Below are 27391 nucleotides of genomic sequence, written 5' to 3'. Positions count from 1 at the left end.
ACATTTGCATACGCATGCAGAGGGCATCTCCCCTTAAAAATTAAAAACAGGACCCTGCGGGGTGAGCTGGTAGGAACCAATAACCAAAGAATATAAACATAATGTATTATTACACTTGTTTAGCCAGGAAAGCCCCACTGAGTCTAAAGGTTTTTGTAGGGTCCTGCCAGTAGGGGGCGATGTTGCTACACCTAATCAGACGATCCGAAGGGAGATTTTGAGGCCTAGTTGTAGGCTTTAGGCCTAGCTGTAGGCTTTAGGGCGCTGTGAGTTAATTTTTAATTTAAATGTTTTATTTATTAATGTATAATTTAAATGTTATAATTATTAATGTAAAAGCTTTAAATGTAAATGTTTCTATTTTAAAACATGAGGGAATGTAACATTGTTAAACATTAACTCCCTTTCACACACGCGGGGGTACGATACGAAGGGAGACTTTGAGGCCTAGTTCTAGGCTTTAGGCCTAGCTGTAGGCTTTAGGGCGCTGTGAGTTTTTTTTATTTAATTTCAAAGTTTTAATTAAAAGCTATCTCAGGGAATTATAAGGGAAGGTTACACGTGTTTAGCCAGGAAAGCCTCATTAATTTAAATGTTTTAATTAAAAGCTATCTAAGGGAATTATAAGGGAATGTTACACTTGTTTAGCCAGGAAAGCCTCACAGAGTCTAAAGGTTTTTGTAGGGTCATGCCAAGTGTTTTCAGTAGGGGGCGATGTTGCTACACGTAATCGGACATCGGACGGACGGACGGATGATATAATCTATTGTAGGCTGGTCCACTTCGTTCCTACCAGTATCAAACACCATGAAGGAACTCTAAACCACGAAGGAAGTACTGTAAACACTGCTACAAACATACCTTGAGTCACAGAATCAGAACTACAAAAGTGGTACGGTATCAAGCTATAAGAGGTAAAATAATATTTTTTCCTAACGGTACAAGAGAAACGACTTTAAAGGCCAGTGCCCCTCTCTGTGAGAGAGAAGAAAATGTAACACCCCACCGCGAGAGAATAGGTGAGGGTGGGGATGCCACCAGACAGGGGGAATCCCTCCCTCCAGAGAAATTATTACAAAGTTGAAAAACTAGAAAAACACAAGGGCAATTTGGAGCATCCGTTTTCCACAGATGAAAATGTGGCTTGAGGAGATGGGCAGGAACCAGGCGAGGGTGAGACTTAACAGATTGCCTAATAAATCAGGACATACACAAACACACACACACGTACCCCGGTTGAACAACTGCCCCCACAGCAAAGAGCAAAATCAAAGGGATTCCAGTCCTTTGTGAGAAGGCGAGCCGAGGGGAGAGAATTTCACTTAAAAACAGAGACATGACCCATACATTGCTACTATTGCAAGTGACAGAAGAGCTGCAAGCGACAGAGGAGTACTGCGACGGGCAGACTCCGGGGCATGGCCTCGAGATCAACAATGGCTGTTGTGTCTCGCAGAGAAGAGGGGCGAGGTGATGCTCGGTGCTGAGTTTGGCATGGACCGACAGAGTATCGCTGAAAATTTTATTCTACATTTATCCTGACGTTTTGAGTCGCTTGCAAAGTCAAGGATTGCGATAAGTTGTATTGTACTAAGCTTTCACAGTTGTTTAAGAGGTGTGCGAATACAATTTACACATTTTGAGAGTGAGTGCCAGCTCCCACGAGCAGCTGTAGCCCGAGAGAAAGAGTGACGAGCAACGACAAGCAATCAACCGGGAGAAAGGGCGGAAAGCGCCAAGCATCGGCCAAGCCAGTATCGCAGATAACCAGCTGCACGCGCAACCGGGCATCGCCAGACAGCACGGAGCCGGAGAGAGAGCGCAGTAGCGCCACCAGCGCCACCGAGCAAGGATGTCAGCTGCCAGCGCACAAGCTGCGAGCGCTGTCGAGCACCTTCAAAGACAAGCGTCGTGCCGTCTCAGCTCATCCAGCAGGGGAAAGAGCCTGACCAGCCGCCCGTGAGGAAGAGGAAAGCGCCAGCGAGAGCGCTGTGGGTTCGACCCACACACACCGACCAGCACCAGCTGGGAACCAAGACAAGAGTGAGGAACGGCGACCAGCGGACGAGCTGCGGGCGCTATCTGACGACGGAATCATCGCGCACCGCCGACGGCGAGCGTCGTGCCAACTCTCTCTTCATCCAGCAGTGGACAAGAAGCTACAGCTGCCGCCGAGCGAGAGAGAGCGAGGAAGCTGTGTGTATGACCCTCCCCCATACTCACACACTCAACGCATCGACCGACGTCTGCTTAACACAACAGAGTTGAACAAGACAAACCACCAACATGCACATAACGCACATAACGCACATATCGGGAATAATAAGAAGACTAATGATAAGAGTGCGTCAACTATTAGCTGATGATGAAGAAATTGTTGCCCATTGATTTACATGGATACGGTCGTTTAGAAGTATTTTAGTCGTTCGTTTTGTTAATTGCCTATTACCAATTAATTAATTGATGAAACTAAACGTTTAGAAACCTACGTTACGAATCTACACTCACAGGGAGACTTATCGTGTTAAAATCTTTCTTTTGATCACAGAATCTTGCCCGTGAATTTGTTGAAGCCTTTTAGTCAATTGATAAGCATTTGCTGAAGCAGGCACACTGCCACACACCATTGTTCCAAGATATTTCGTTAATTGCGTAATCTTACCAATTAATTCATTCAGGTCTTCTTTTGCCTTCGGGACATGTTTCTTTATTGCCGTTCGTATGAATATCGTCACATTCATTTTTAAGGACTTTTTCCTATCGCCGTATATGCTCGCCTTTACGCTGAGGAATTAACCGATTGTTCTGTTACCCAGTTTAACAAACGTAATCATTGAGGGTTAAATGTACGGATCAATGAGGAGAACATCTCCAGGAGTACTGTGTTGACAATTCCAAGAATAAGAGTTCGCATATTAGAATGCTATGGGTTTTTTTATATTAGAGATTAAAGTTGCTTAACACAGAAGTGTCTGAGTGGTGCCTTCCTAAGTTCATGTATACTAATATTAATTGAGAACTGTATCCTGCGGTGAGATTTGAATTTGGAGACCTGACATAAAAATACTAAGATGTAATCAGTAAACGTTAAAGGGAAAATAATTGTATTATCCTGCTTGATAATACAGGCCTAGACAACAAAGCCGAGCTTTATGTCGCACAATTACATCACACTTGTATAACTTCATACAATTCATTGTATTATCCCGATAGATAATACGACCCTAGACAACGAGGCAGAGCCTAATTATCATAACGGCACGTCTTAGCATAATTGCGTAGATTTGCATAACACACCTTCCTAATTATCATAATGTATGCACATTATGACTGCCATTTTTATCGGTTCACTATATGGCAGGCCTCCTAAAACTGTGCATATCTACAAACTATACAGACTAGCTTAGTTTGTAGACACCGCCAGGATTAGTTTGTAGAATAAATGTAAATCATCTATAGAGCCCCATTGTTTCATTGATTTACGCTCGCTAACGAAGCAACGACACCAGGAGGTGACGCTGCTTTGTCTGGAAGATGCCCTCAAGGGACAGATGCATCATAGAACTGCGGAACTCGTCGAGTTCCCACTTGAGTATCGAGAAGTCCGACTCGACCGCCGTCGTGTTGGCGAGCACCGATGCCAACCCGCCGCTGAAAGCGCGGAGGTTGTCAAAACCACTCGGCAGCACATCCCACGCGTCGTTGAATGTCGTCGTGTTGGTGTGCTTGTTGATGGCGTCGTGAATGATCGTGTCCTCCTTGTAGAGCTTGACCAGTTGGCGATGCTCCTCCTCGACCATGTCGACCTTCACAGCTGACCAGAATTTTGTAACATGCACGCGACGCACTGCCAGCACGTCCTTCACGAACACACCAGGACGCATCTTCACGAGCTGAGCGTGCATCACGGGCGCCGCATCCTGGTCGAGAGCTCGATTGGCGTCGTTACGCTCTGCTTTGACGTCGTTGAGACCCGCGATCAGCGTCATCGCATATATCGAGATCTCCTTGACGATCCTTGTCTTGTCGACCTCATTGAGACCCTCGTAGCTCTCCTGCGCAAACGATCCCTGGTCCTCAATGTGGGCAATGATCGCGGCAGACGCGATGCGCATCGACTGATCATGATACGACACGTACGCCTCATCATGATTGTTGACGCCATCAACAATCTCAACACTGAACAAAACGGTGAGCGACCCGATAAGCGACTGAATATGCTCCTCCTGCTGCTCGATGAGCAGCGACTGGCTCTGGAGCTGGACGATAGTGACGTTGATGGCGTCAATGGCGGGCGCGAGCGCGTAGGTAAGAACCCACCAATCGGCGGTGGGCAGCTTCGCGGGGTTGTTCTCAGTAGTGTACTCGATCAATGCTTGGCGGTACTGCTTGTAGAACTTGAGCACGTTCCCGAGATTGGCCCATCGGTTAGCCTTCCTGGGGCACTTGACCTTCATCTTGATGATCAGGTTGTTTTGGGCGCGGAGGTACACCGAAAAGTCGTACGCGATCTTCACCCAGCTGCCATCGAAGACGCACTCGGCGAATTTCTTGACCACAATATCGATCTGATGAGGCGGACACCAGATTCGAATGACGTCGTTCTCGGCCTCCTTCACAATGAGCGTCACCAGCCCCCCGTGACGCCCAGTCATCGTATTCTCGCCATCCGATGAAAAGCCGATCAGCTTGGCGCGCCAGTTGGGGTACAGCGCGTCGAGGAACTTGACGAGCATGCGGAAGATGTTCTGAGCAGTGTGACGCTCGAACATAGGGATCGCGACCAGGTGCAGATTGACGAGGAAGCCGCGGTAACAAACGCGGGTGCGCAGGTCGAAGAACGACTGGCCGCGGTGAGTACTGCCGTCGCCAGCCAGAGAGAAGGCCCACACCGATGGATCGTCGATTATCCTGGCGATCATCTGCAGCCCGACGGCCACCAGAACACGGACTGACTGTGCGACGATGAGGTCGTTCATGCCCTGCAGCTTCAGCTTGTTGGTGCGGATCCCGGCATGATCGATGGCAGCAGCCGTTTGATGGAACGACATGCCGACACCGACGTTGTCCATGGCGAGCTCGAAGCGCATCTCGTTCTTGATTGTTGCCGTGTACGTATACGTCCCCGTCTCGATGTTCACTTTCTTGACGAACAGCTTCATCGCGTTGACCTTCTCCTTGGCCTTCTTGGTGGCCTTCTTGGCGATGGCTGCGGCCGCGTCCTCGTCGTCGTTGTCGTCGCCGCTGTCCTCGTCGTCATCGCGAAAGAACAAGTCCCCGATAATTGTCTCAATGATGCTGTTCTGCATCACGTAGTCGATCGACGCGGTCGACAGGTCCATGTAGTTGTGGAGCGTGTTGGTGCGCTTGGCCATGCCGTTGAAGTAGCTCTTCTTCTCATCGGGCGACAGCGTCTGGTAGAGCATCCACGATTCCTTGTGCTGCCCTTCAAGATGGTGGCGGTACTGATGCGGCAGGAACGGCTTCGTGAAGTACTTGATGTCGGTGCGGTTCTTGCGCTTGCGGCCCGAGTCGCCCGTCACCTCGACCACATCACGGCCTTGGTGAACACAGAACAAGCAACGACAGGACTGCACGCCATTGGCCTCCGTCGTGATGAGCTCCATCCCATACTGAAGGGTGTGTGAGGATTGGAACGGCGTCGCCACTTTCTTCCCTCCCATGTTGCTGCAGCTGCAATGCTCGGTATAACGATGCGGTACGTCTTGCCGCGGATTACGCAACTGCGCACTCCGCGCACTCACTAGTTTGTAGACGCAGCCAGGCTTAGTTTGTAGATATGTGGCGCTATTTATAGCGAATCTACAGTTTTAGGAGGCCTGCTATATGGTAGTCATATAGTGTAGTGTATACCCAGTTACTTAATGTCAATAGCTCAGCTTATTGGAGAGTATATTGAGTACATTGATTATATTGATGTAGTTTATATTTAGTTCCTTCACATCGGTTTATTGTATGATAGTTGGGTAGTTGCAGTTCTTTAACGTCAATATACTAAATTCCTCTGTTGATATGTAAACTCTGACTTCCGTGGCCAGTTACATGCTAATTACTCACATTAACATCATGCGAATCTCCCAGTTACATGCTAATTTCTCACTTTCCATCATGCTAATATCTCACATTATCATAGCTACTTCTATGCTAAATTCCCCTGTTGATATGTAAACTCCTTTGTCAAGGCGCTCTGCTCCTCCCACCCAGCTTAAATACGCTGCCAAGCTTAGCAGAGTTCATTGGAGCGCTGTCTTTCCGACAGCTGTTTCTTCACCTGAGGACGGCTGCTTGTGTTTTGGCCGAAACGTCGTGAGAATTGTATTTTATTGTTGTATGTTTATTATTTTATTATTTCCCTTCTACGTGACTTTACCGAAAGAACCAATAAGAGTATACACCACCATCATGCCATCATAAACACACCACCATCTAACATCGCACCACTGTGTCGATACTCAGTCTATTTTGAGGCGTATAGTTGTTATTGATGTCACGTGCAGGCGCGGTACACGCGCGCGACCTCGGCGTCCGTGTCGAGCACGCGCGCACTCGCCACCAGACAACAAAGACAAAGGTCCCCCGTATAGGCTTCAAACAGACTGTTGGGGCAAGTGGTGTTAGCGAGCGCCTATGCAGGCCGGCACGGCACACGAGGAAGCGGGTGACCAACACCACGCCCGGCCACCTTTGTCTCCCTAGTGGCGATGTTTATACAGCACTGGGCACTCATTTGAGGCTGAGTCGACCTAGGGGGGCCCAGGACCGTTTACAATAATCGTCACTCGGAAAATCGGTCGCCGGCTTCGTCGCACAGCACCGCGCTAACCGGTGCACCACCGCTCCCCCGCTATTACAGTGCAGCACTATCCCCAGGCAAGATGGCCGCCCGCCTCACGTGACTCGGCGCGCGCACTCAGCACGTGGTGTCACCCAGGGCACGCGGTCTCGCGCCGCCGCCCCTGCTCACGGAGTCGCTGCCGCGTGAGTCTCTGGGACTCTCGAGTCCAGCGTCTGTCGGTGTCTTGGGTCTCTGTGTGCGAGTCGCTGGCTATCTGCAAGGGTCTCTTGTGGCTCTTTGTGCGAGTCACTTGCTATCTGTAAGGGTCTCTGGGCCCGTGAGTCTCTGGGCCTGGTGCAATAAACAAAAAAATGGAGCCTGCCAATATCTCCACCACGTGGCGTGGCACTGCAGCCGCTCCCCGCTCGTGTGGGCCCGTGCAGTTGCACCGCCTGCACACGCGGTAGTAGACGCGGCCACTGGTGGTGTCCGGTGTACCGCGTGCTCGTCGTTTTCTGTACTGTATTGTCATTTCCCGAACAGGAAAATAAAGGTAATTGTTTATAGCACATTACAGGGTTATAGCACAATACAGTTTTGTTTAGATCGCGTGTAATACAGTTTTTTGGGGGTAAAAATGTACGCGATATAACCCACAAAACCTGTATTATGGCTGATATTGGTCGCGAAAGCCTACGCGTTGAACTGTTTATAAGCAGTCTGCATGCGCGTGCGTCTTGCTCCGTACACTCCGATTAGCACCGTTGGCCACGTCGAAAGAAGTTCAACACAGTAAAGGTTGTTTTACTTGCTACATCCGTAAAAGAAGCAGATGACGGCAAAATTAACAACTAAAGTCTCGTGTAAGGCAGTGGCGCTTACTAACAGACACGCCTTGAGTTCAGGCATCTTCACGTTGCGTCTCGTTGAGACGCAACGTGAAGATGCCTGAAGGGAATTAAATTTCTGACGGGGAGAATCGGCGGAAACTCGAATCTGAACCATTTCTGGGGGCCTCCCATAGGTCAGCTCGGCCTTAAATGAGTACCCAGTTCGCTGTGGACTCGGGAGGCAAAGACGGCTGTGATGCTGCTTACACGACCACTAACACAGCACGCTGTTGACCTTCATATAAGCTATCTCGCTTCCCTTGATGTTCAGAGCTTAAAGTAGCGAATTGAGTCCCCGAAAGAATATCTGAGCTGGCCATAAAATAAGCGGACAGACCTGTTCTTCACCTGAGGACGGCTGCTTGCGTTGTGGCCGAAACGTCGTGAGAATTGTATTTTATTATGTTTAAATTTTATTATCTCCCTTCTACGTGACTTTACCGAAAGAACCAAGAAGAAAAACAAACTCCGAATATTTTTTTTACACTTCCCGTCGTCAACACGCACCATTGTGTAATTTCAAGCAGCATTGTTTAACACAAGCAGGTAAGAATTGTTTCAATTCCACCAGGTAAATGAGTTGCTAGATGTACTGTAAATGTATTAAGTTAATCGGTTAAATGTATTAATCTAATGGATTAATTAATAATATAAGTACTGTAATTACTATTGTCGAAGCTTAATCCTGCCCTTCCCCCTCAGCCCAGAGTTGCATCACCACTCACTGCTGGCCTAAACCAGCCCGCGCCTGGAGCAGAGCACGTGTCGAGCACGTGGTGAGGATGTCGTGGTCGTTGCTGAACACCGGCACCGCGGGGATGCACTCGCGCTCCTGCAGATGCTGCTTCCGAAACTACACCCTGGCATGTGAGTTCCAACTACACCCTGGCATGTGGGTTCCAACTACACCCTGGCATGTGGGTTCAAACTACACCCTGGCGTGAGTTCAAACTACACCCTGGCGTGTGAATGTAATATAAGACACCTGCAGCTTGCAAGCGTTGACTTTGAATGTTTCTGCAAAGGTAAATAAGTCATCAAAGCCTGTGCTGTTGGTTGCACACACCGCGCCATTGCTTCCTTCCATTTGCCAGAACCCTCAATGTCTATGCCTGCTATCTGTTAGTCATTTTCCTTTGTGTCAACCCTGGGGTGCTACTTCCAGTGATTGAAAAAAGCAGCAGCCAACAGTGACAAGTGGCTGCTAAAATTGGTAACACTTTGGCAAATGAAAAACATTGGCCTCGAGTTACCCAATAGGGGTGCAATGGTTTCGAGATGTTAACTACCTCGCCTGATATACAGAAGGTTGTGGGTTCGATCCCGACTCTGACGCCGGTATATTTGTAGTTTGCATGTCTCTCTCCCATGGTCGCATGGAATTTTCTTCGGGTCCTCCATTTTTTCCCTCCACATTTATTAATATGCGTTTATAGTATTTGGGCTTGACTTAAAGCTTTCGTGACTGCAGGAATTCATATTCTTTGGGTCTTTTGGTAAAGCCACGTAGATAGAAAAAATAATACAAATAATAACAATAACACGACGTTTCGATCTGATTACGATTGCTTGTGTTGCGATCGAAACGTCGTGGTATTGTTATTTTATTTTTATTATTTTTACTAATTACGTGGATATACCGAAGACCCAAAGAATATGAATAGTATTTGGGCTGTTATACATTTCCACATAAGCCACTTTGTTGAGCAATCATTTGTGATAGCCAGGTCGCTTCTGAAAAAGAGCCACATAGCTCAGTGGACCTTACCTGGTAAAATGAAAATCGTTAGTTTTTAAATCCTTTATATTAAGTTCGCGTGCTTGCATGCTTGCTTGCTTACGACCGTGCAAATCTTTCGGTCGTCTTTTAACCCACTTCCCGTGATCCAATCGAGCTGACATTTTGCACACAGACTCGTTGTGCGTGACAATTAATTTTCGTGAAAATGTTTTTCCAAAATTTTACACTGTTTAGGGGAAAAATTTTAAATATTTAATTACCAATAGCTTAATGGTGGCAGACAATCATCTGACCCATAGGTGGCAGCCATCTCAAGCCAGAGGACGAGAGGACTCTAGCCGCCCGTTTCATGGTATACGCAAATGTTGACTAACCACATGGCATGAAATCCCTGCCCCCACGCTGTACAATAGAGACTATTTATAGAGCAGTTAAATTGAAGCCGCCAGGTTCTTGAAAGTGGTAAAACGGGTCAACGCTAGTGCCCTCGGGAATATACGGGGCATGTCAAGAGGACATTCTTGAAGAGTTTTAGTGAGTTTTAGTTTCTCTTGCGTATTCATAGTGTAAACAAACTTCAATTTTCACTTTCGTCGTCGTATTTTTGGCCAATATGTGAATTGTGGATCAAATGTGAATCGACTTTCCTTATATTTAATGTAAAATACCAATGTGATAAAAATGAAACTCTTACTCAAGAAAAACAGAAATGAATAATAAAATAAAACCGATGCCACGCATATAAAGGATTTATAGTGAAAAACTTTGTTTTTACGGGTTCATTTTTTTCGTTTCCAATTGAACCTTATGGCAGGACCTGAATAAACGGAAATCAAAATCGTAATTAATTTATTTTTGGCGACTTCGTCCCACCGTCCGACCGCGCACATACATGCTGCAACCCACCTGGCATGGATCATTCTGTTGTCATGTCGTCCAAGCGCAGCGAGGACGAATGCGCAGAAGAAACAAAACTTTTAAACTTTGATTAGCGCATCGTGTCGAGCTCGTCGAGAGGAATAGTGCCGCATCGTTCGCCTTCAACAGACTTAAAATGACTTCGCAACGCAGTTTATGCGAGAGCCGGGGGTTTATGGGACCCCGGGGTCCCCGCCATAAGGTTCAATTGGTGCAGCCAATAATGTTTTACAGTGGTTGACACGTAATTTGTGTGTCCTTTTCTTTACAGCAGTCCTCATGTGGCCACATGCCATAGGAAGTGACGTTGCATTCCCACTCCTTGCCTTAAACCCTATAGCCTTAACCCCGAATCCTCACAGGAAAACTGAAAAACGTTTGCATACCTTAATCCTCGATTATCCACGTGCGGTTTTTCTTGATTTGCGGATTAACTGCGCACTTGAGATTTTGGCATAAATTAATAACTCATGGATTTTGCCTTTAGCCCAAATTAATGATTTAAAAACAGTTATCTATTGATATTGTTGGATATATTTATTACAAGTCACGTGCTTAAACCGAACAAATATGTTGCTCCAGGTTGATCCGAAATCCACGTGATCGTCTCTAAAGTACAGTAGTTGCATATCTTTACAACAGTGGGTGGAGTTTGATTGATGTTGATTGGCGTGGCTCTGCTGCTGTCCACTTAGTGGGCGGAGTAATCTGCGCGGAAGCAATGAAGTGTTATCACTGCGCACGCGCATCATCGATCGGTTGATTCTTTACTACAAATTGTTATTTCGTAAACAAACTCATCTTTCTTAACTTAAACATAAGTTATATCTATATTCGTGCTTTTTGGCATGGAGATGCGCGGAAATTTTATATTTTTTATATTGCCCGCGATTTTGAATTATCCGCGGCCATCCTCCCCGTCATTAGCACGGATAATAGATAGTCTACTGTACTTTATTAGCTGAATTCCAAACAAAATCCTGAATGAATAACAATCAGGTCTTTGATTGAAACTAAAAACCTGCAAGGACAGTAATTCCAGACTCGATTTTCACCCCCTTAATCTGCAATGATGACGAGGCATCGCCACTTTAAAATGGGAAAATGCCGACACTGTCTTTGCACGTCAGGTGCTGTCGTAGCACTTCGTCCATGCCTTCGTTGAGATTTTAAAGTTATCCGTTTCCCAGTGGAGCCTGGGGCACCAAACAGCCGCCCCTACCTGCTGGTGTGCGGACACGTCTTCTGTGGAGCATGCTTGCAGGACAAAGGCACACACGCAGGCTGCGAGTTTGCATGCCCCACCTGCAAGGTACCGCTATTACAATTGTACGGCCACGTATGTATGGTTGTGTGCACGCGTGTGTTCGAGTGTATGTACTGGTGTGTCCGTGTACATCTGCCTGCATGTATATGATAGCACTGGTCAACAAAAAAAAAAATTCTCGCCTGGACTTTTGCAGCTGTTTTAGACTAATTTCAGGGTGCTGATTCCAAATCTGATCTCAGATTTACTCTATCACATCTCATTTTTAAATCCTTTATATTAAGTTCGCTTGCTTGCTTACGACCGTGCAAATCTTTCGGTCGTTTTTTAACCCACTTCCCGTGATCCAATCGAGCTGAGATTTTCTACACAGACTCGTTGTGCGTGACAATTAATGTTCGTGAAAAATGTTTTCCAAAATTTTACACTTTTTAGGACGAAAATATATTTAATTACCAATTGCTTAATGGTGCAATGCAATCATCTGACCCATAGGTGGCAGCCATTTCAAGCCAGAGGACGAGAGGACTCTAGCCGCCCATTTCATGATGACGCAAATGTTGACTAACCACATGGCATGAAATCCCTGCCCCCACGTTGTACAGTGGAGACTATTTATAGAGCAGTTAAATTGAAGCCGCCAGGTTCTTGAAAGTGGTAAAACGGGTCAACGCTAGTGCCCTCGGGAATATACGGGGCATGTCAAGAGGTGATCTTTCATTTTTAAATCCTTTATATTAACTTCACTTGCTTGCTTGCTTACTCAAGAAAAACAGAAATGAATAATAAAATGAAACCGATGCCACGCATATAAAGGATTTATAGTGAAAAACTTAGTTTTTACGGGTTAATTTTTTATGCTATCGGCATACCCCATTTTCATTGATTTTACCCGAAATTAACTCTGTCACTTATGATTGCAAGTTGTTGCGAGTCAGTGACTGCTTTAGTGTTAAAATATGGTGCTGTATTTTTAGGATAGTGTGTTTATAATATCATTTTATGTAGATATCCACATTTATTTAATATTTTTATTCTGCAGTTTTTATTGAAAATGCAATATTTGATATCTCAAAAACCTGATGTGATAGACAAAAACTGATGCCAGATTTGGAATCAGCACCCCAAAATTGCATTACAACCGTTGGAATACCTTATGTCAGAAAAAGTGTTGACCAATGTAGTGTAGCGGTTAGTGTGCTGCGCTACGAACCCGGCGAGCCGAGTTCGATTTCCGCTCACGGACGCCAACACCAGTGACGATTATCTGAACTGGTCTTGGGTCTCCCCTAGGTTGACTCAGCCTCAAATGAGTACCTGGTGCAGTGTGTAAACACCCCACTAGGGAGACAAAGGCGGCCGAGCGTGATGTTAGCCACCCACCCCCTCATATGCTGTACCGGCATTCATAGATGCTATTTGTTAAAAGCACTTGCCCCAAACAGTCTCTTAAGGCTCAATGGGGGATCTTTGTCTTTTGTACGTGAACGTGTCATCAAAACGCCTCTGCTAGTTTCGTGTGAAGCCCCCAGTGGCATCACTGGGCACTTCTGCAGTGGAAAAAACAACCTGCAAATATGAGCCAAAGAGACTGACTAACTCTGTGTGTCTCCAATTACATACATCCAGAGTAATTTGTTTACGATTAAAACTAAGTTTTGCGGGAATGGACAAATAGCTTTGGCAAGTGACTAGAATGGATGGATGCGAGTCAACTAGATAAGATGGCGTTTGCGTCTGTCTGTCTGATTCGCAGCGACGATTTTTACTCACTCGATACCATGCTTGCAATAGTTTCCTTGTATTTGGCAAGCAATCAGAGAGGGAGAAACGGTGACACCATCTCTTTGTACGCTCTCACTTTTAGAAGGGTCTACTGCTTGACATTGTAAGGTTAAACTACCAAGCTATCAGTTTAAAACGTAGCAGGCTATCGCGACAAATATCCATAATAGAGGTTTTTGGGTTAGATGGCGTAAATAGAAATGTGTCACGTAAACAAAACATGCCAATTAGGGACTAGTACAGCACACCAGTGTGTTGGAGAGTAAAGGTGTATTAAAATACAGGAAAATCTGTTGTTATCTGGCACACTACCATCTGGAATGCTCTTAACTAGCCAGCATCTGTCGTAGACGGCAATGCGAATCTTCCTTCACGTACAGACAGTCCCCGGGTTGCGGAAGACCCGACTTATGAAAATCCGACCTTATGGAAATGCTTCAATAAATCATGTAACAAAATTCAATATGCAAACATTAATGCACTGTATACTATTTACAGTGTAGTTTTACATTCCGTTATATGTGTATAGTGGTGTTATAAGTTTGTTTTGGTGTTATAAGTGTGTAGTTATAGGTGTGACTCTTGAGTGAAGTGGGTGTGCGTCATGTGCTGCCTTAACCCAATGTTGTCTCACTGTACTGTACTACTGTACACTGTGCTTCTCTACAATAAACTTAGAGAATGCTCTACAACTGACTGGTGAGTACCTCTGTAAAAAGCAGATATTATTTCTTACATCATAGTTAAAATGTAGGCTTAGTTTCTTTCTTGAAAAGTTGTATGCACTTGTAAAATGTTGTGAACCATAAGTATAACCAGATATCATGGATTCCGGATACTGATATTTTCCTGTAGACAGCTGCGTCAACTACACCACTGCCGATTAAACCACTAACTTTAAATGTGGGCCCATTTTGGATGAATGTGGAGTTTCTCCACCATTGGCTAAGAACTGGCAGTAGAGGAGGGTGGGGTGAGCATTATCCCGTACTCAGATACCGCAATCGCTTGAAAACAAGTCAGAGGTTTACATTTTTTAAAAAGAAGTTGAGAGAGCCGGGAGAGCTGTGCACATCTCGGATTGGTTGAGAAAAGAACGCTCACAAGTTGTTTTCATAATGGTGTTGGTCTGGTATTGCACTGCTGATTGCCCCCCCCCCCACCCCATGTGGTGCAGATGGTGACCAGGATTCCTGGAGCCGGTGGCTTGTCTCAGCTGCCCCTGGATTACTATTCACTTGGAGTTGTGGCCGCATACAACTACTTGTGCGGTGGTGTCCCACGGTAAAAAATAATTACAAAAACTGGTTCAACTGGCCAAACGTCCCCGATGTAGCAGCACCCACCTGAAAAACAAGTCTTGAGGATTTGCGAGCTAAAGGAAGAGGATAGTTCCTCACTTGCACAGCATCTTCAGATGCTGTCGCTGGTCGATGTTTTGATGTTGTGGCAAATGGCATAAGAAATAGGGCCACATTCCCATCCTGCAGAACCTATCGTATTCCCAAAACACCTCACTTTCTCCCTGACTCTTTTGATTTCTGAAAGAGCCATGCCACTTTTTCTGAGCCATTTAACCTTTTAACAATTCAACCACTAAAAACTCGGTGATTTTTGTGTACCGACGCTACAGATTAATAAAAAAAATAAAAGTGGTTTACACTTGCTAAGTGGTGGTAATTTCAGGTTCTAGTGTGATCTGATCCTTCTAAGCCCTTAACATTTTCATATTCTTTTGGTCTTTCGGTAAAGTCACGTAGATAGGTTCAAAGAAAATCTATCTACGTGACTTTAACGAAAGACACAAAGAATAAGAATTCCTGCAGTCACTAAACCCTTATCATTTGCCTGGGAAGTTTTGGATCACACGGAATCATCAGGATGGGAATATGAAAGGATGGGAATTAATCATCAGGATGGGAATGCTGCCATTGTTTTGTGCGTAGAACCGTCATTGAGCAGACGGGAGTGACCCAGTTACTCTGTTTTCGTATATTTTCTGTTACTTTCAACCGAGTTAATATCAAGTAAGTCTACAACAAGAGGAGATTAATCATGAGTGAAAGGAGAATTGAATATCTCGGAGTGTGTGGCAGTGTACATGTTAACGTTTCTGTGCAGTGGCTGGCACAGGGTGATGTTTTTATTATAAATGTGCTCATATATAAAATACAGAGGCGTACTGTGCGCACGCGCGCTCGTGACCCTCTGGAGTTGTTGCGCCCACCACGTCTCCTCCCTTTGTGCCACTCGCCGTTTCCTGCCCCCACCTCCATGCCTCTCAGGTCTAAACAAAACCTTGGTGGGAGCCAAGGGAAGTTGCGCCAGCCCTTGCTCACGGATGGAGGAGCTCTCATGGAGACCCGCGGGATTCCGGACGATGTCCACTTGAATCTGACCAGTACGCGTAGTGGGGGAAGGGAAGTGACACGTCACCACGTTTGACGTCCAGAGTTGTCAATGCACGTCTATATAGATGTGGTCGAATGAAAAATACATGGGAAGCTTTTTTACGTGTTTTATTATGATTTTGTCTTGCAAAACAATTCAATCTCTAATTGATTTTGTTATGGCTAGTACGGTTACCATTGTAACCCCACCAAATCATGCATAGCTGCTTCACTCATAATTCTCAAAACCTAAATTTCATAAGAGGCTCTGACAATACAGTAGAACATTGATTATAATCGATAATCGATGTTCCACTGTTGTATTGTCGCCGCTGCTGTTCTTGTTGGCTGCGTTTCAGCTGGAAAGGAGAGGCGCTGTGCCGAATGCGATCGGCAGAAAGCCATCCTGTCCTGCAAGCACTGCCAAGAGGACTTTTGCGACTCTTGCTTTAAGAAGGTAATCGCTGTGTAATTATGAAATGTGCTTTATTCGCGTAGGCTTTTGCTTCCAATATTATCTGGAAAAAACAAAAAACCTCTAATGGATCAAATGTACTGGGTACACTTATTGCCTCTCGGAGCAATCTACTTGGGTATAAACGCTCCAGAGTGAGTGTGCCTAACACCTCATTTGCACTATAAATCCTCCTCATACGCATGTTTTGTCATGTCAAATCCAAAAACCTGATATTTTCTCTCACTTCTAAAGAGCATCATACAAACTTAAAACAAACACTGGCCACTACTTGTACAACAATCAAAATGTGTGAGGGCACACGTGACATCTCGATGGAATACAGTACAAGGCGCCATCCACTGTTTTTGTATTTTATTCAATTGTGGCAAACATTGCACAAGGCTTGTTGAAAATCGGACCACCTTCACAGACGAGAAACAGCCAAAGTTGTCTGTCGCCTGATGAGGCTGGTTGTTGTAATTACTGGCGAAAACGTTATGGTTACTCGAATTGTAAATGTCGTTAAACCCGCCACCACCACGCGACAGCCAATTAGTAAGGTTTGTCACGTAAACAAAACGTGCCAATTAGTTACTAGTTCAGCACACCGGTGTGTTGGAGAGTAAACCCACAACATTTACGAGTCGAGTACTGTGACGTTTCACCGGTAATTACAACAACCAGCCTCATCAGCGAGTGGTGGCGGGTTTAACGAAACGTTTATATTCATGCAATCTAAGCCTAGAAAAATCCTCAGGGATAATATTGGTTGTAAAAGCCTCCTAGGATGTGTTAAACTTGTGGCAGCATATTTAGATGCTGTACAAGTTAAAATTGTGTTGTGTATGTAGGTGTCTGTCCTAAGCCGTTCGTTCTTAAAGTGATCTGCTCCCGCTTGGTAAATTTCCGAAGTCTACGTTGTCAACCAGAATGTCTCTGCTCGCTAATTCTGACCGATTTCCATTCGCTTCCCAAGTTGCTCTCACCAGGGTTAGGAGGAAATGTAAACTACCTCTCCTGATATACAGAAGGTTGTTGGTTCGTTTGCATGTTCTCCCCGTGGTCGCATGGATTTTTCTCCGGTTTTTCCCTCCATCAACCTCACACGTCTACAGTATTTGGCTGCTGCTATGCATTTTCACGTGATAAGCCGTTTCGTTCCTCTATTATTTGTGATAGCCAGGTCGCTTCTGAAAAAGACATACGTGTAGCCCTCATCATCCTTGCTTTTGTCACTTCTCAACTTGATAACTGCAGCTCTCACCGTTTTCGTGAACAAGACCACATTGTCGCAAGACGCCAGACTCTCTGGACTCTTGTCACCGTGGGCTCTGCTTTAGCCGCAGGAGGCTCACTTCACATAGAAACTGCGCGAGACTGCCAAGCTCATGCATAAGCCTGAGATTTCATGAAGTTAAATTATTTGATAACAATTTAATAAAACTGGGAATGAAAATGAAACAGTAAGGTTTAATTGGCGGTGAATGTTTTGTAGGAATTGACAGTCACGGTGTGTACCTGCATGTATGTGGTATTTGTGTTACTGTGTACCTGTGTTGTGCGGAGCATCCATATAGGCGGTTGGCGCGCTGCGCTACGTACCCGGCAACTTGAGTGGGATTTCTACTCACGGTCACCACCAGTGACGATTATCTGAACCGGTCCTGGGCCTCCCCTAGGTCTATTCAGCCTCAAATGAGTACCCAGTGCGGTGTGTAAACATCACCACTCGGGAGACAAAGGTGGTCGGGCATGGTGCTGGCCACCCACCCCCTTCGTGTGCTGTGCTGGCCTTAATAGGCGCTTACTACAATAGCACTTGCCCCAACAGTCTGTTGAGGCTACACGGGGGAATTTTGCCTTCGTTACTGTGTATCTGTATTAGGAACTGATTTTGTTGGGAAGCCAAGTCCTTCAGATTGGGTGGCTACTTTTGTTTACCCGTGTAGCCTGTGTGTGACACTTGTGTACCTGCATAGAGAGTGACGATGTGAAGGCTGGTCTGATATTATAGTATTGGGTTTGTGCACGCGCGTGTGATCCGTTTCAGGTTCACGGAAATGCGAAAGTGCTGAAAAACCACAAAGCGAACAAAATTGATCCCAGTGACTGGTAAGTGGTGGCTAGGAGATGTTAACTACCTCGCCTGATATACAGGAGGTTGTGGGTTCGATCCTGACGCCTTCATATTTGGAGTTGGCATGTTCTCCCCGTGGTCACGTGGATTTTTCTCCGGGTCTTCCGGTTTTTCCTTCCACATTTAGAATCAACGTCACACATCTAAAGTCTAAAAGAGCTGCATAGCCCAGTGGGCCTTACCTGGTTAAATAAAATAAAACACATTTTAAATTGCTGCAGCTAAAATGTTTTGCAGTGATTGACACCCTGATACTTCACAGCAGTCCTCATGTGGCCACATTCCCATAGAAAGTGAAGTTGCGGGCTGTAGCGTTCCCTACCCCTTGCCTTGAACGCTATAACCTTAACCCCTTAAATCTCACACCAAAACTTAAAAACTTGCATACCTAAACACAGTAGACCCTCGATTATTCACAAGCGGTGTATCTGATTTGAAGATTAACCGTGCACCTGAGATTTTGATATAAAATAATAATGCATGGATTTTTTCCTTTAGCACAAATTTTAACCAAAAAACTGTTGTACCTTGTTATTCTTGTAAATGTTTAATACAAGGCATGTGCTTAACCGAACAAATATGTGCTCTGGTTAATCCGAAATCTACGTGATCGCCTCTACAGTACAGTAGTTGGAGATTTTTACAACATTGGGTGGAGTTTGATTGATGTTGATTGGCGAGGTGCTGCTGCTGTCCACTTAGTGGGCCGAGTCTTCTGTGCGGGAGCAGGAAAGTGTTATCATTGAGCACGCGCATCATTGATCAGTTGATTGTTAGTATTCATTCTAAATATAAACGGTAACAATCAAAATCATCAGTTGTGGTTCTTTTGAGTGATTTATCCCATCATTTATTTCATGAGTTTTAATTTAGTTAATACCCAAATCAGTGTTTTTTGGCATAGAGATCCGTGGAAAATAGATTTTTTTTATTTTTATTATGCGCGATTTATTTAATTATCTGCAGCCGTCTTCCCCGCCATTATCGCGGATAATCGAGAGCCTACTATCGTCATGTAATGTAGGGGTTGGGCAGTGGCACGTTGGACACTTTTTCAGTGTTTCATATGGGTCCATCCAAGCATCCATACTAAATGGACGGCTCCTAGAAAGGGCTTTGAGGTCCGCTCTTGGGTTATGGTTGCTATTGACTCCACCAGGGCCCTGGGTGTTATCCGATTGCAGCGGTCGCACCCATGAAGCATTTGAAACTAATGATTGAAACTTTTTTATTTAAGACCCCTCTGAGCTATACGTTATTTTTCAGAAGCGTTTTTACATTATTAATTCGGGCGTAAGGGAAAATGTGCAAGTTATTAATTTATGTCAAAATTTCAAGTGTGCGCGTTTAATCCACAAATTGGATAAACTGCACGCGGTAATCAAGAATCCACTGTACTTCTTGGAGCACCTCAGTCGTGGTCGCGACGTGCTCGACACTTTTAGCTGCCCCCTTCAAAAGAGGCACGGCCGTGTTTTTCGTGTACAATGTGACATTTTTACCAATTATAGTTTTTAAAAGCTGGATAAAGAAAACTTGGAACGGAAGATCTTGTGATTGCCGGCTCATTGCTCCGGCTTGTCCCTTCGTCTCCACTTATTGGCCACGTGCCGGTGGGAACGTGACCTGTTCGTGATCTGTGCGTCGATGCAAATGCTTGTTATCTATGGCTGTTTATATTTCTGGCAGCCAAAAAAAACTAAAAACAATGACGGATTATTTATTCGCAATAAAGAGTGTTTTAGTTGCAGCATTTTAAGGTTGACAGTGTTGATCGATTTTTGACGTGGCTATTTCCACAGTGAGAATTGTGAAGTGCACGGTAAGCTGTACGCATACTGCTGCGAGCTTGGTGACTGTGGTGGCGGTGGCAGCGGCGTCGCGTGTGCCGATTGCATCGCGGACTCTAAGCACAGCGACCACGACCATACTCTGCTCGATGCCAAGGTGAACCACCACCGACGTTCGCCTGCGTGTGAGACGTCGATCGCGAGGTCAATTTAAGTGCATCACGTGCATGTAATGTCGCTCATCTGGTGCTTTTGTTAATTTTAGCAATATTGACATTAAAATATGAAGACAAAAATGTACGAATGTGGGCAAAACATTAAAATAGAAAGAAAAAGCCCGCATTATCATAATCTAAATTGTATTAAAGTATAACACGTAGGCTTTCGCCACCAATATTATCCATAATAACTAATTGGCTGTGTCGGGTGGTGACGGGTTAAACGCGACGTCTTTTTATTTGCGTGATCTAACCCAAAAAACCCTCATGTAATAAAGTACACGGATTAACCTGAGTGCAATCTTTGATCGCAACATATTCCTGAAAACGCGTTTCTCACACCTTGAGCCACGTTTCCAAAGACGACCGTGTCATTGCTGCCAATTGCAGAAGGAAGAGCTGAGCATGCAGCTTCCCAAGGTCATCATGGCGGGCCAGGCGAGGGTCTTAAAACTGAAGGAGGCGCTGCGAGTGAGTGGTCGCTGGCTGCAGCGATGCTGTATTATGGTCATCATTGTCGTTATCATCGTCCTCATTGTTGTCATCCTCGGAATTGTCCTCATCGTTGTCACCGTTGTTGTCCTCGTTATCCTCGTCATCGTCGTTATTGTCCTCTTTGTTGTCATCGTCCTCATCGTTGTCATCATCGTCGTTGTCGCCGTCATCAAAGTCATCGTCCTCATTGTCATTGTCGTCATCGTTCTCAACAACCATGATCTATCCACAGCTGGTTTACTGCCCAGCAGTCGTTTTTGAGATGGAATACTCTGCTTGTGTTTTTTAAAGTGACAAATTACCTTTGGCTGGCCACGACTAATCAGAACACTCGAGATCTATATCTAAACGTTTGCACGAACCCATTGTAAAGTAACAGAGCATTTTAAAAATTTGATGCAGCAACGATCTCATTATTTTGTGCGGATTTAATGGTGTAGATGATTAAAGTGCGGAAATGGGTTTTAATTGATGTGTGTGAAAAGGCTGAATTGTACGCCTTTAAGTGTGGTGCATTGTCAGGCACTGCTATCATGGCTTTTATCCAAACGTTGATCGTCCTGGTGTATCACCCGAGCTGAAGGTGTCTGGCTATAAAAATGGCTGGTGTAATTGTGGCTTCCTTGACAGGAGTTTGAGAAGCTGCAGTCTGAGCTGCAGCTGCAGCTTCACACAGTGGTGTGCAGCATCCATGGGAGCATCCACTCGCTGTGCTCCATGGTGCAGGCCCGGTGAGTTCCACATTCCACGTGCACACTTGTACACTCCGTGCCATCGCATTAATGCACAAACATAAGAATAAAACATTCTAAACTTTACTCCAGTGACCCGGGGCTGCTGCGGGGTCCACTTTCTGCCCTGCTTCCTCCCTCCCCCTTCTCTCTCCCCCCCCTGCAGCCGACCTCTCCAGTGCTGCTGTGGTGGCCCACGTTACTCCAGTGACCCGGGTGCTGCTGCGGGGTCCACTTTCTACCCCGCCTCCTCCCCCCCCCCTTCTCTCTCCCCCCCTACTACCGAGGTCTATATAACCTCGTGCCACGGCAGATCTCTTGCCTATTTCAGCTGTTTTTTCTTGCTGTGGTTGTCCCACCTGATGACGATTGCTTGTGTTGCGATCGAAACGCCGTGACTTTACCGAAATAACCAAAGAGTAATGAGAATAAAACAAACGTATGCTACCTATTGTTATGTGATGCAGATCAATTGCATTTTACTATTTACTTATTATGTAAGACGTACGTTTTCAAACCCAATATTTAAATTCAGAATATTTTTTTGGTTTGTGCCACGTTACCAAGCATCTGACCAAATCAGTGACATTGAAATCCTCTACTGCCCCCAGTACTGCCAAATAAATGAACTCGTCAACACGTACGAGTGGTTGACCGCCCATACTTATTGCTCCACCTCAGCAGTAAGTGGAAGATAAATCCTCGCAACAATCTTGAATTGTACTTCTACCTGGATTTTATCCTCTCGATGTTTCTTGTTGTTACCGATGCAACTTTTTTAAAAATTAAAATTGGTTGTGGGAATTGTTTTAATGCTTCTTTATTAGTTTTTGGTTTATTTGTACATCAAAATGCATTTTTGCAGCGTTGGTTGATAGCTCAGCCTTACAAGCAGCAAAATATATTGATAGTACTTTTTGGCGGTGGCCTTCAGAGCAGAGACAATAAAGTTGACCTCACTGACTTCGAGTTTCACATTGTATTTTGCACCAGATAAAAAAAAAATGTACTCTATTTCTGCCCATGTTTGTCTTAACACACATACACACTAGCCTTGGCCAATAATGGTTCCTGAGCCACTGTTGGATCCCCAGACTTGGTTTGTAGGTGGTTGATTTATAATACAATAACAAATAACTGTCTGGATTCATACAACGTTGCATCGATATTCTACCGCACCTCGGAGAGGCTGCTCACAAACTGGCGGGGCGTGTTTATTTTGTGGAGTGAAAAAAAGTAGTTATCTGTAGGCAGAGTGGAAGAGGCATTTATAGAGCCGCTAGACTTGTGTAGTGACACCCGATAGCAGTATTGTATAATAGGAGTCTTGATTTCTTCCAGCAGGAGACACGTGGGTCTTTAAGGATTCCCTTCACTCCCAACGTCGCCAACTCTCGCTTCCTCTTTATATATCTCTCAAGCCCCTTTCCCGAAGGTTCCTTGATCTTCCGCTTTCCCTCCAGCCAATTATCTTCCACTTTTCCTCACGGATTCTGACTGTCGATCATCCTCCGTTTCCTGCTCTATTCCATGTTATATTTCACCTCCAAACCTTTAATTCCCTGCCTCTAATCACTCCGCTTTCAGGCTCTTTAAGCACCAATCGTAGGGGCTTGTTTTACTTCCTGATTATTCGTGTCATGCACGCTGTGTCTATAACGTCGGGGTGAGTTATTTCGGTTGTGGCTGAATCACTACGCTAGTAAGAACGGTCAACAGCACGGATGATGCCAGCGACGGTTCCCCGCCAGTAGCGATGCTGTGATTCCAGGCTGAGGGGGCCCCATGCCACTGGGCCCTGATCCCGGGAGACGCACACTGACGGTCTCGCCGAGTGAATGTGATGCGCGCACAAGGAGCGACAACGATAAGGTGGCACATCAGGGGTTGTGCTTCCACTAAAGCATTTCTCGCTGGAGTAGAACGGGCGTCGGGAGATGGCGGCAATGAGATCCACTCCACAATCGCGTTCACGCATTGCTCGAGACTGGGAATGCAAAGTTGCACTGCGCACACATGTTCCTGAGTTGAAGCGTTCCGCTTACCAGCTGGCATGCGTGCCAAGTCTGCTGCTACCAATAAGGGTGCCTGGAATAAATTTTGACTTAAAACTTTCATGACTGCAGGAATTCATATTCTTTGGGTCTTGCGGTAAAGCCACATAGAAAAAATAAATCACGACGTTTCGATTGCAACACAAGCAATCATCATCGGGTGAAAAAATATAGAGGGAGAGTTATATTTTTTCAGACCCAAAGAATATTGGAATAAATTTGTTTTCTTTCTGTGCTGCGCGAGTGTGTGCACCACCTCGTGTCATCGCACGTTTTAGCCGCGTGTTCACCCGAACGCAATTATGCGGAGGCGGTGTTCTTTGCTGCAGCGCTGGCCAAAACCATGACTTACCAATTGCTTTTCTTTGTCTTGTGCAGGGGTGCAGAGCTGGTTTTTAAACTGAAGGACATGGAGGTTCTGCTCCACCCCATACTGACGAGAGGAACGAGCGTTCTTCACGAGTCACTCTTGTCGAACTGTGTCACCCTCGACACTGCCTGCAGAATGGCTCGGGGCCAGCAGTTCTGTATGCGGGACGTGCAAAAGGCACGGACGTATTAATTTTCTGCGCGCATTCGGTTGAAATAAACATGTCTGTGCCGGCCGCTACGATGGTGAATAACCGGTAGTTTGCGTCTTCACTGTGATTGGTATCGTGTCAACGTGTTCCGTGCAGGTGGTAGACCAGCTCCTGACGATGGACGTCCCGGAGCTGTGCTCCATATTGCTGGAGGACTCGCTGGAGCTGCAGTGAGTACAGCTTTTATGATGCGGCTGCTCGAAATGTGACCATTGAGTGTGCGGGGACTTACCTTCACACACGCTTCCGAGGTCAAAAGGTCATAGTCAATGTTACACCACAGTAACCTCACCTGTGTTTCCTTTTGCTGGCTCCTGTGTATTTTGTTCCAGTGTCAACACCTCACCTTGCTGCGTTTCTAGTCTGATCACCAACACCTCTGGGTGTTGCTCCATGCCCTGTCTAGGTCCACTGCTTGCCCCCCCACCCCTATCCAGCATACGTTTTGCTGTGCCTATTGCAACCTCTCTCTATAGCCTCAGATGCTTCTCCGATTAATAATATTCCCAATTTTCAAGTTTTTTTAAGTCTGTCATCACATTTCTATAATTCTCTTCATACACCTTCATGCCAGTATCAGAATTTTTTTTCTTCTATAATTGTGGAATGAGAGCACCATTGCCTGGATCATCAGGGGGGCATACAATTACCTTACAGCCCAGGCTTATCGATAGTGGGGTTTCTACCTAGGTGAAAGGTAAGAGGTGGGTCCACCAGGGAAGCCTCTGGGACATTTGGGAAGGTTCCAGGAGGGGCGTGGTGAGAGGTGGGGCTGAGCCCCGGGGAGGGGGATTTCAGCGGGGACCCCGAGCAACGCGAGGGGTCGGTGTCCGAAGTCTGAAGAGGAGCCCTGTCGCTGCTGCCCCGCCATCTCCATCGACCACGTGGAGGCTCGTCCTCCAATCGCTCCCTGGCGCACCGTCAGCCAGCGGTGTCAGAGAGCGGTGAGCGCCACGTGGCGTGGGGCAGCGTAGCCACCCGAAGATGGAGTCCGTAATAAGGAGACGAAGACTGGCTGTACCAAGCTTCATTTGAAATGAACATACAAAGTTACTTACCGTGTTGGAGACCACTCATTACAATTGCTTTGATGAGGCAACTATTTGGTTGTGTTACCTCACGCATGATTCAAAGCTACGGTGAACATTTACCCCTTGATTTCTCACTCAAAGCATTTCTCCAGTCGCCACGCTTCTGCCTGCCTGCCTCTCTCCTGCTCGTAGTGAGGGGAGATATCGGCGTTGTGCCCATCCCCGTGGCAAGGGGGGATATTGGTGTTGTGTCGAGCCCCGTATCAAGGGGGATATTGGTGTTCTGCCCAGCCCCCTATCAGGGGGGATATTGGTGTTCTGCCCAGCCCCCTATCAGGGGGGATATTGGTGTTGTGCCCAGCCCCGCGGCAAGGGGGGATTTTGGCGTGATGCCCAGCCCCATATCAAGGGGGATATTGGTGTTGTGTCCAGCCCCGTGGCAACTGCTTCCCACTCCACGCTGCGTCCGTATCGGCAGTGGGCAACCTGCAGCCCGTTGAGCCCCCTCGAAGGTCGCCTTGCTCTAAGTGTCTCTCGGGCGATTCATAGGGTCGTGAGGAGTGCACAAAGTACCATGTCAAGCCTGCGGCCCACTAAGGTTTCAGTTTCATTTATTAGGTATAGCCCTGTGAGCCATGATGCTCTTGACTCGGGTACAACCGCAACAAACAAAAACATGAACAAAGAACATCTTAAAGCGACGACGCACAACAGAAACATCCAGGAAAAATCAGTAAAATCTTCCAGAAAAAAGCACCGTATATCAACGCTGGTGCAGGAGGACCGCTCACATAGCCCCACTAAGTTGCCCATTACCGGTCTACACACTTTGCTCTTCTTCCAGACACTTGTTTACCCCGGACTCTCAGTGCCTGAGTCTGCGATGCTACGGACATGGCTGATGGGCCAAAATTATTTTTAAAGATTTTTTTTTTATGGTGAAAAAAGCACTCGTATGAACGTCTTGTTATTTATTTACCCGCAGTCCATCACGCAGGTGTATTCCAAACCTGGGTTTTATTGCCGTGCTGCGTTGAATGGGTCCCCCGATTTTTAACGGCTGGCTCTCCACTGTCACCACACGGCCTTTATGAGGACTACTTTGTGCCGATGAGGCTCGGTCTAAACCCGTCCAGAGCTCGACCTGATTACACAAACGCCTCTGGAAAGCGGTGGGTCCAGTAGGCGTCATCGGCTGATGGACCAAATGGTAACCATCACGTGTTGAAATGCATCCTTGTCCTGATTATTTAAACAAAGAATTTAATAATACTTTAAGTAATACCGTTTAATAATACCTGATGGCATGGATAAAAAAAACATTTTATGATCCAAGTGTCCAACGGTGGTGTTTATGAGCAGTGTGCAGATGTGGAATGGGGAGTTAAAGCCGTGTGCTCATGTGCAGGTGTGACCTGGACCCGACACAGCTGATGGGCCACATTAAGGAACTCGGCACGATTTTGTTCCCCACAAGGTAAGCCTGCTTCTTCGAACACGGTTTTTCAAACTCTTGTTCCATCAGTCATTGTTATTTTTTTCTCTTTTTTTCACCATCCCTAATGCTGCAGGCGTTGACGTCACGCGACGTTGACTTGCGTCTGAGAACTTGCGCGGAAAGCAGCAGCGCTTTAAACCCGTGTTGGAGAGAACAGCCCCTCTTGAAAGATGTCTGAACACTTTCTGTTATATTCCATCATGTACCATGGGTCCCACACTATGTGGTGCTGCTGCCCCTCTTATTCCCTGCCATGGAGGAATTTTCCGGATACCCGTCAAATTCACCATTTCCGCCTCACTTTACCTAAACGTACGCTAATGCGGTGGGTAACTTCTCTTCCCCCTCTGTTGCCAGGCTCCTGGAGTATGGCAAAAGCATGAGTGCAGCTGCTGGGTCAGACCGGTCTCCAGTAGGCGCCGTGCCTCTTTCGTCGATGCAGCAGCATCTGCTGCAGCAGCATCTGCTGCAGCAGCAGCAGGCTCACGGCAGCTGTGCCACAGCCAGAGGCCACGCAGAAAAGGGGCTAATCAGGCCTGGCCTAAAGCTCACCCTGAACCTGCAGGTAAATTAGCAAACACTATGGAGGGGTAGTGATGCTCTTTGACACTG

At 46.1% G+C, this 27391-nt stretch overlaps 1 protein-coding gene across 3 annotated transcripts in view; it reads left to right on the top strand.

The window, feature by feature from the left end:
* The first annotated feature begins 6680 nt into the window (after positions 1 to 6680).
* LOC144720930 (RING finger protein 17-like) overlaps positions 6681 to 27391 on the top strand; it is a 153917-nt gene continuing 133206 nt past the window's right edge. For 2 of the 3 annotated variants that reach the window (XM_078598110.1, XM_078598127.1), the window contains exons 1-14: positions 6681 to 6999; positions 8389 to 8553; positions 11536 to 11657; positions 14575 to 14681; positions 15683 to 15798; positions 16147 to 16244; positions 18295 to 18356; positions 20184 to 20328; positions 20780 to 20860; positions 21515 to 21615; positions 24048 to 24216; positions 24347 to 24420; positions 26690 to 26758; positions 27137 to 27344. In XM_078598110.1, coding sequence (XP_078454236.1) covers positions 8469 to 8553; positions 11536 to 11657; positions 14575 to 14681; positions 15683 to 15798; positions 16147 to 16244; positions 18295 to 18356; positions 20184 to 20328; positions 20780 to 20860; positions 21515 to 21615; positions 24048 to 24216; positions 24347 to 24420; positions 26690 to 26758; positions 27137 to 27344 — 1437 coding nt within the window. In that variant the 5' untranslated portion in view covers positions 6681 to 6999; positions 8389 to 8468. Of the gene's footprint in view, positions 7000 to 7077; positions 7350 to 8388; positions 8554 to 11535; positions 11658 to 14574; positions 14682 to 15682; positions 15799 to 16146; positions 16245 to 18294; positions 18357 to 20183; positions 20329 to 20779; positions 20861 to 21514; positions 21616 to 24047; positions 24217 to 24346; positions 24421 to 26689; positions 26759 to 27136; positions 27345 to 27391 lie in introns of those variants that run through there. The other variant, XM_078598117.1, reaches the window with a different exon arrangement.

This window comes from Lampetra planeri, chromosome 1 (assembly GCF_965212315.1).
Source record: "Lampetra planeri chromosome 1, kcLamPlan1.2.h2, whole genome shotgun sequence".
In the NCBI taxonomy this organism is placed as follows: domain Eukaryota; kingdom Metazoa; phylum Chordata; class Hyperoartia; order Petromyzontiformes; family Petromyzontidae; genus Lampetra; species Lampetra planeri.
The sequence above is the reverse complement of the archived record's forward strand: the minus strand, read 5'-3'. Positions and strand labels throughout refer to the sequence as shown.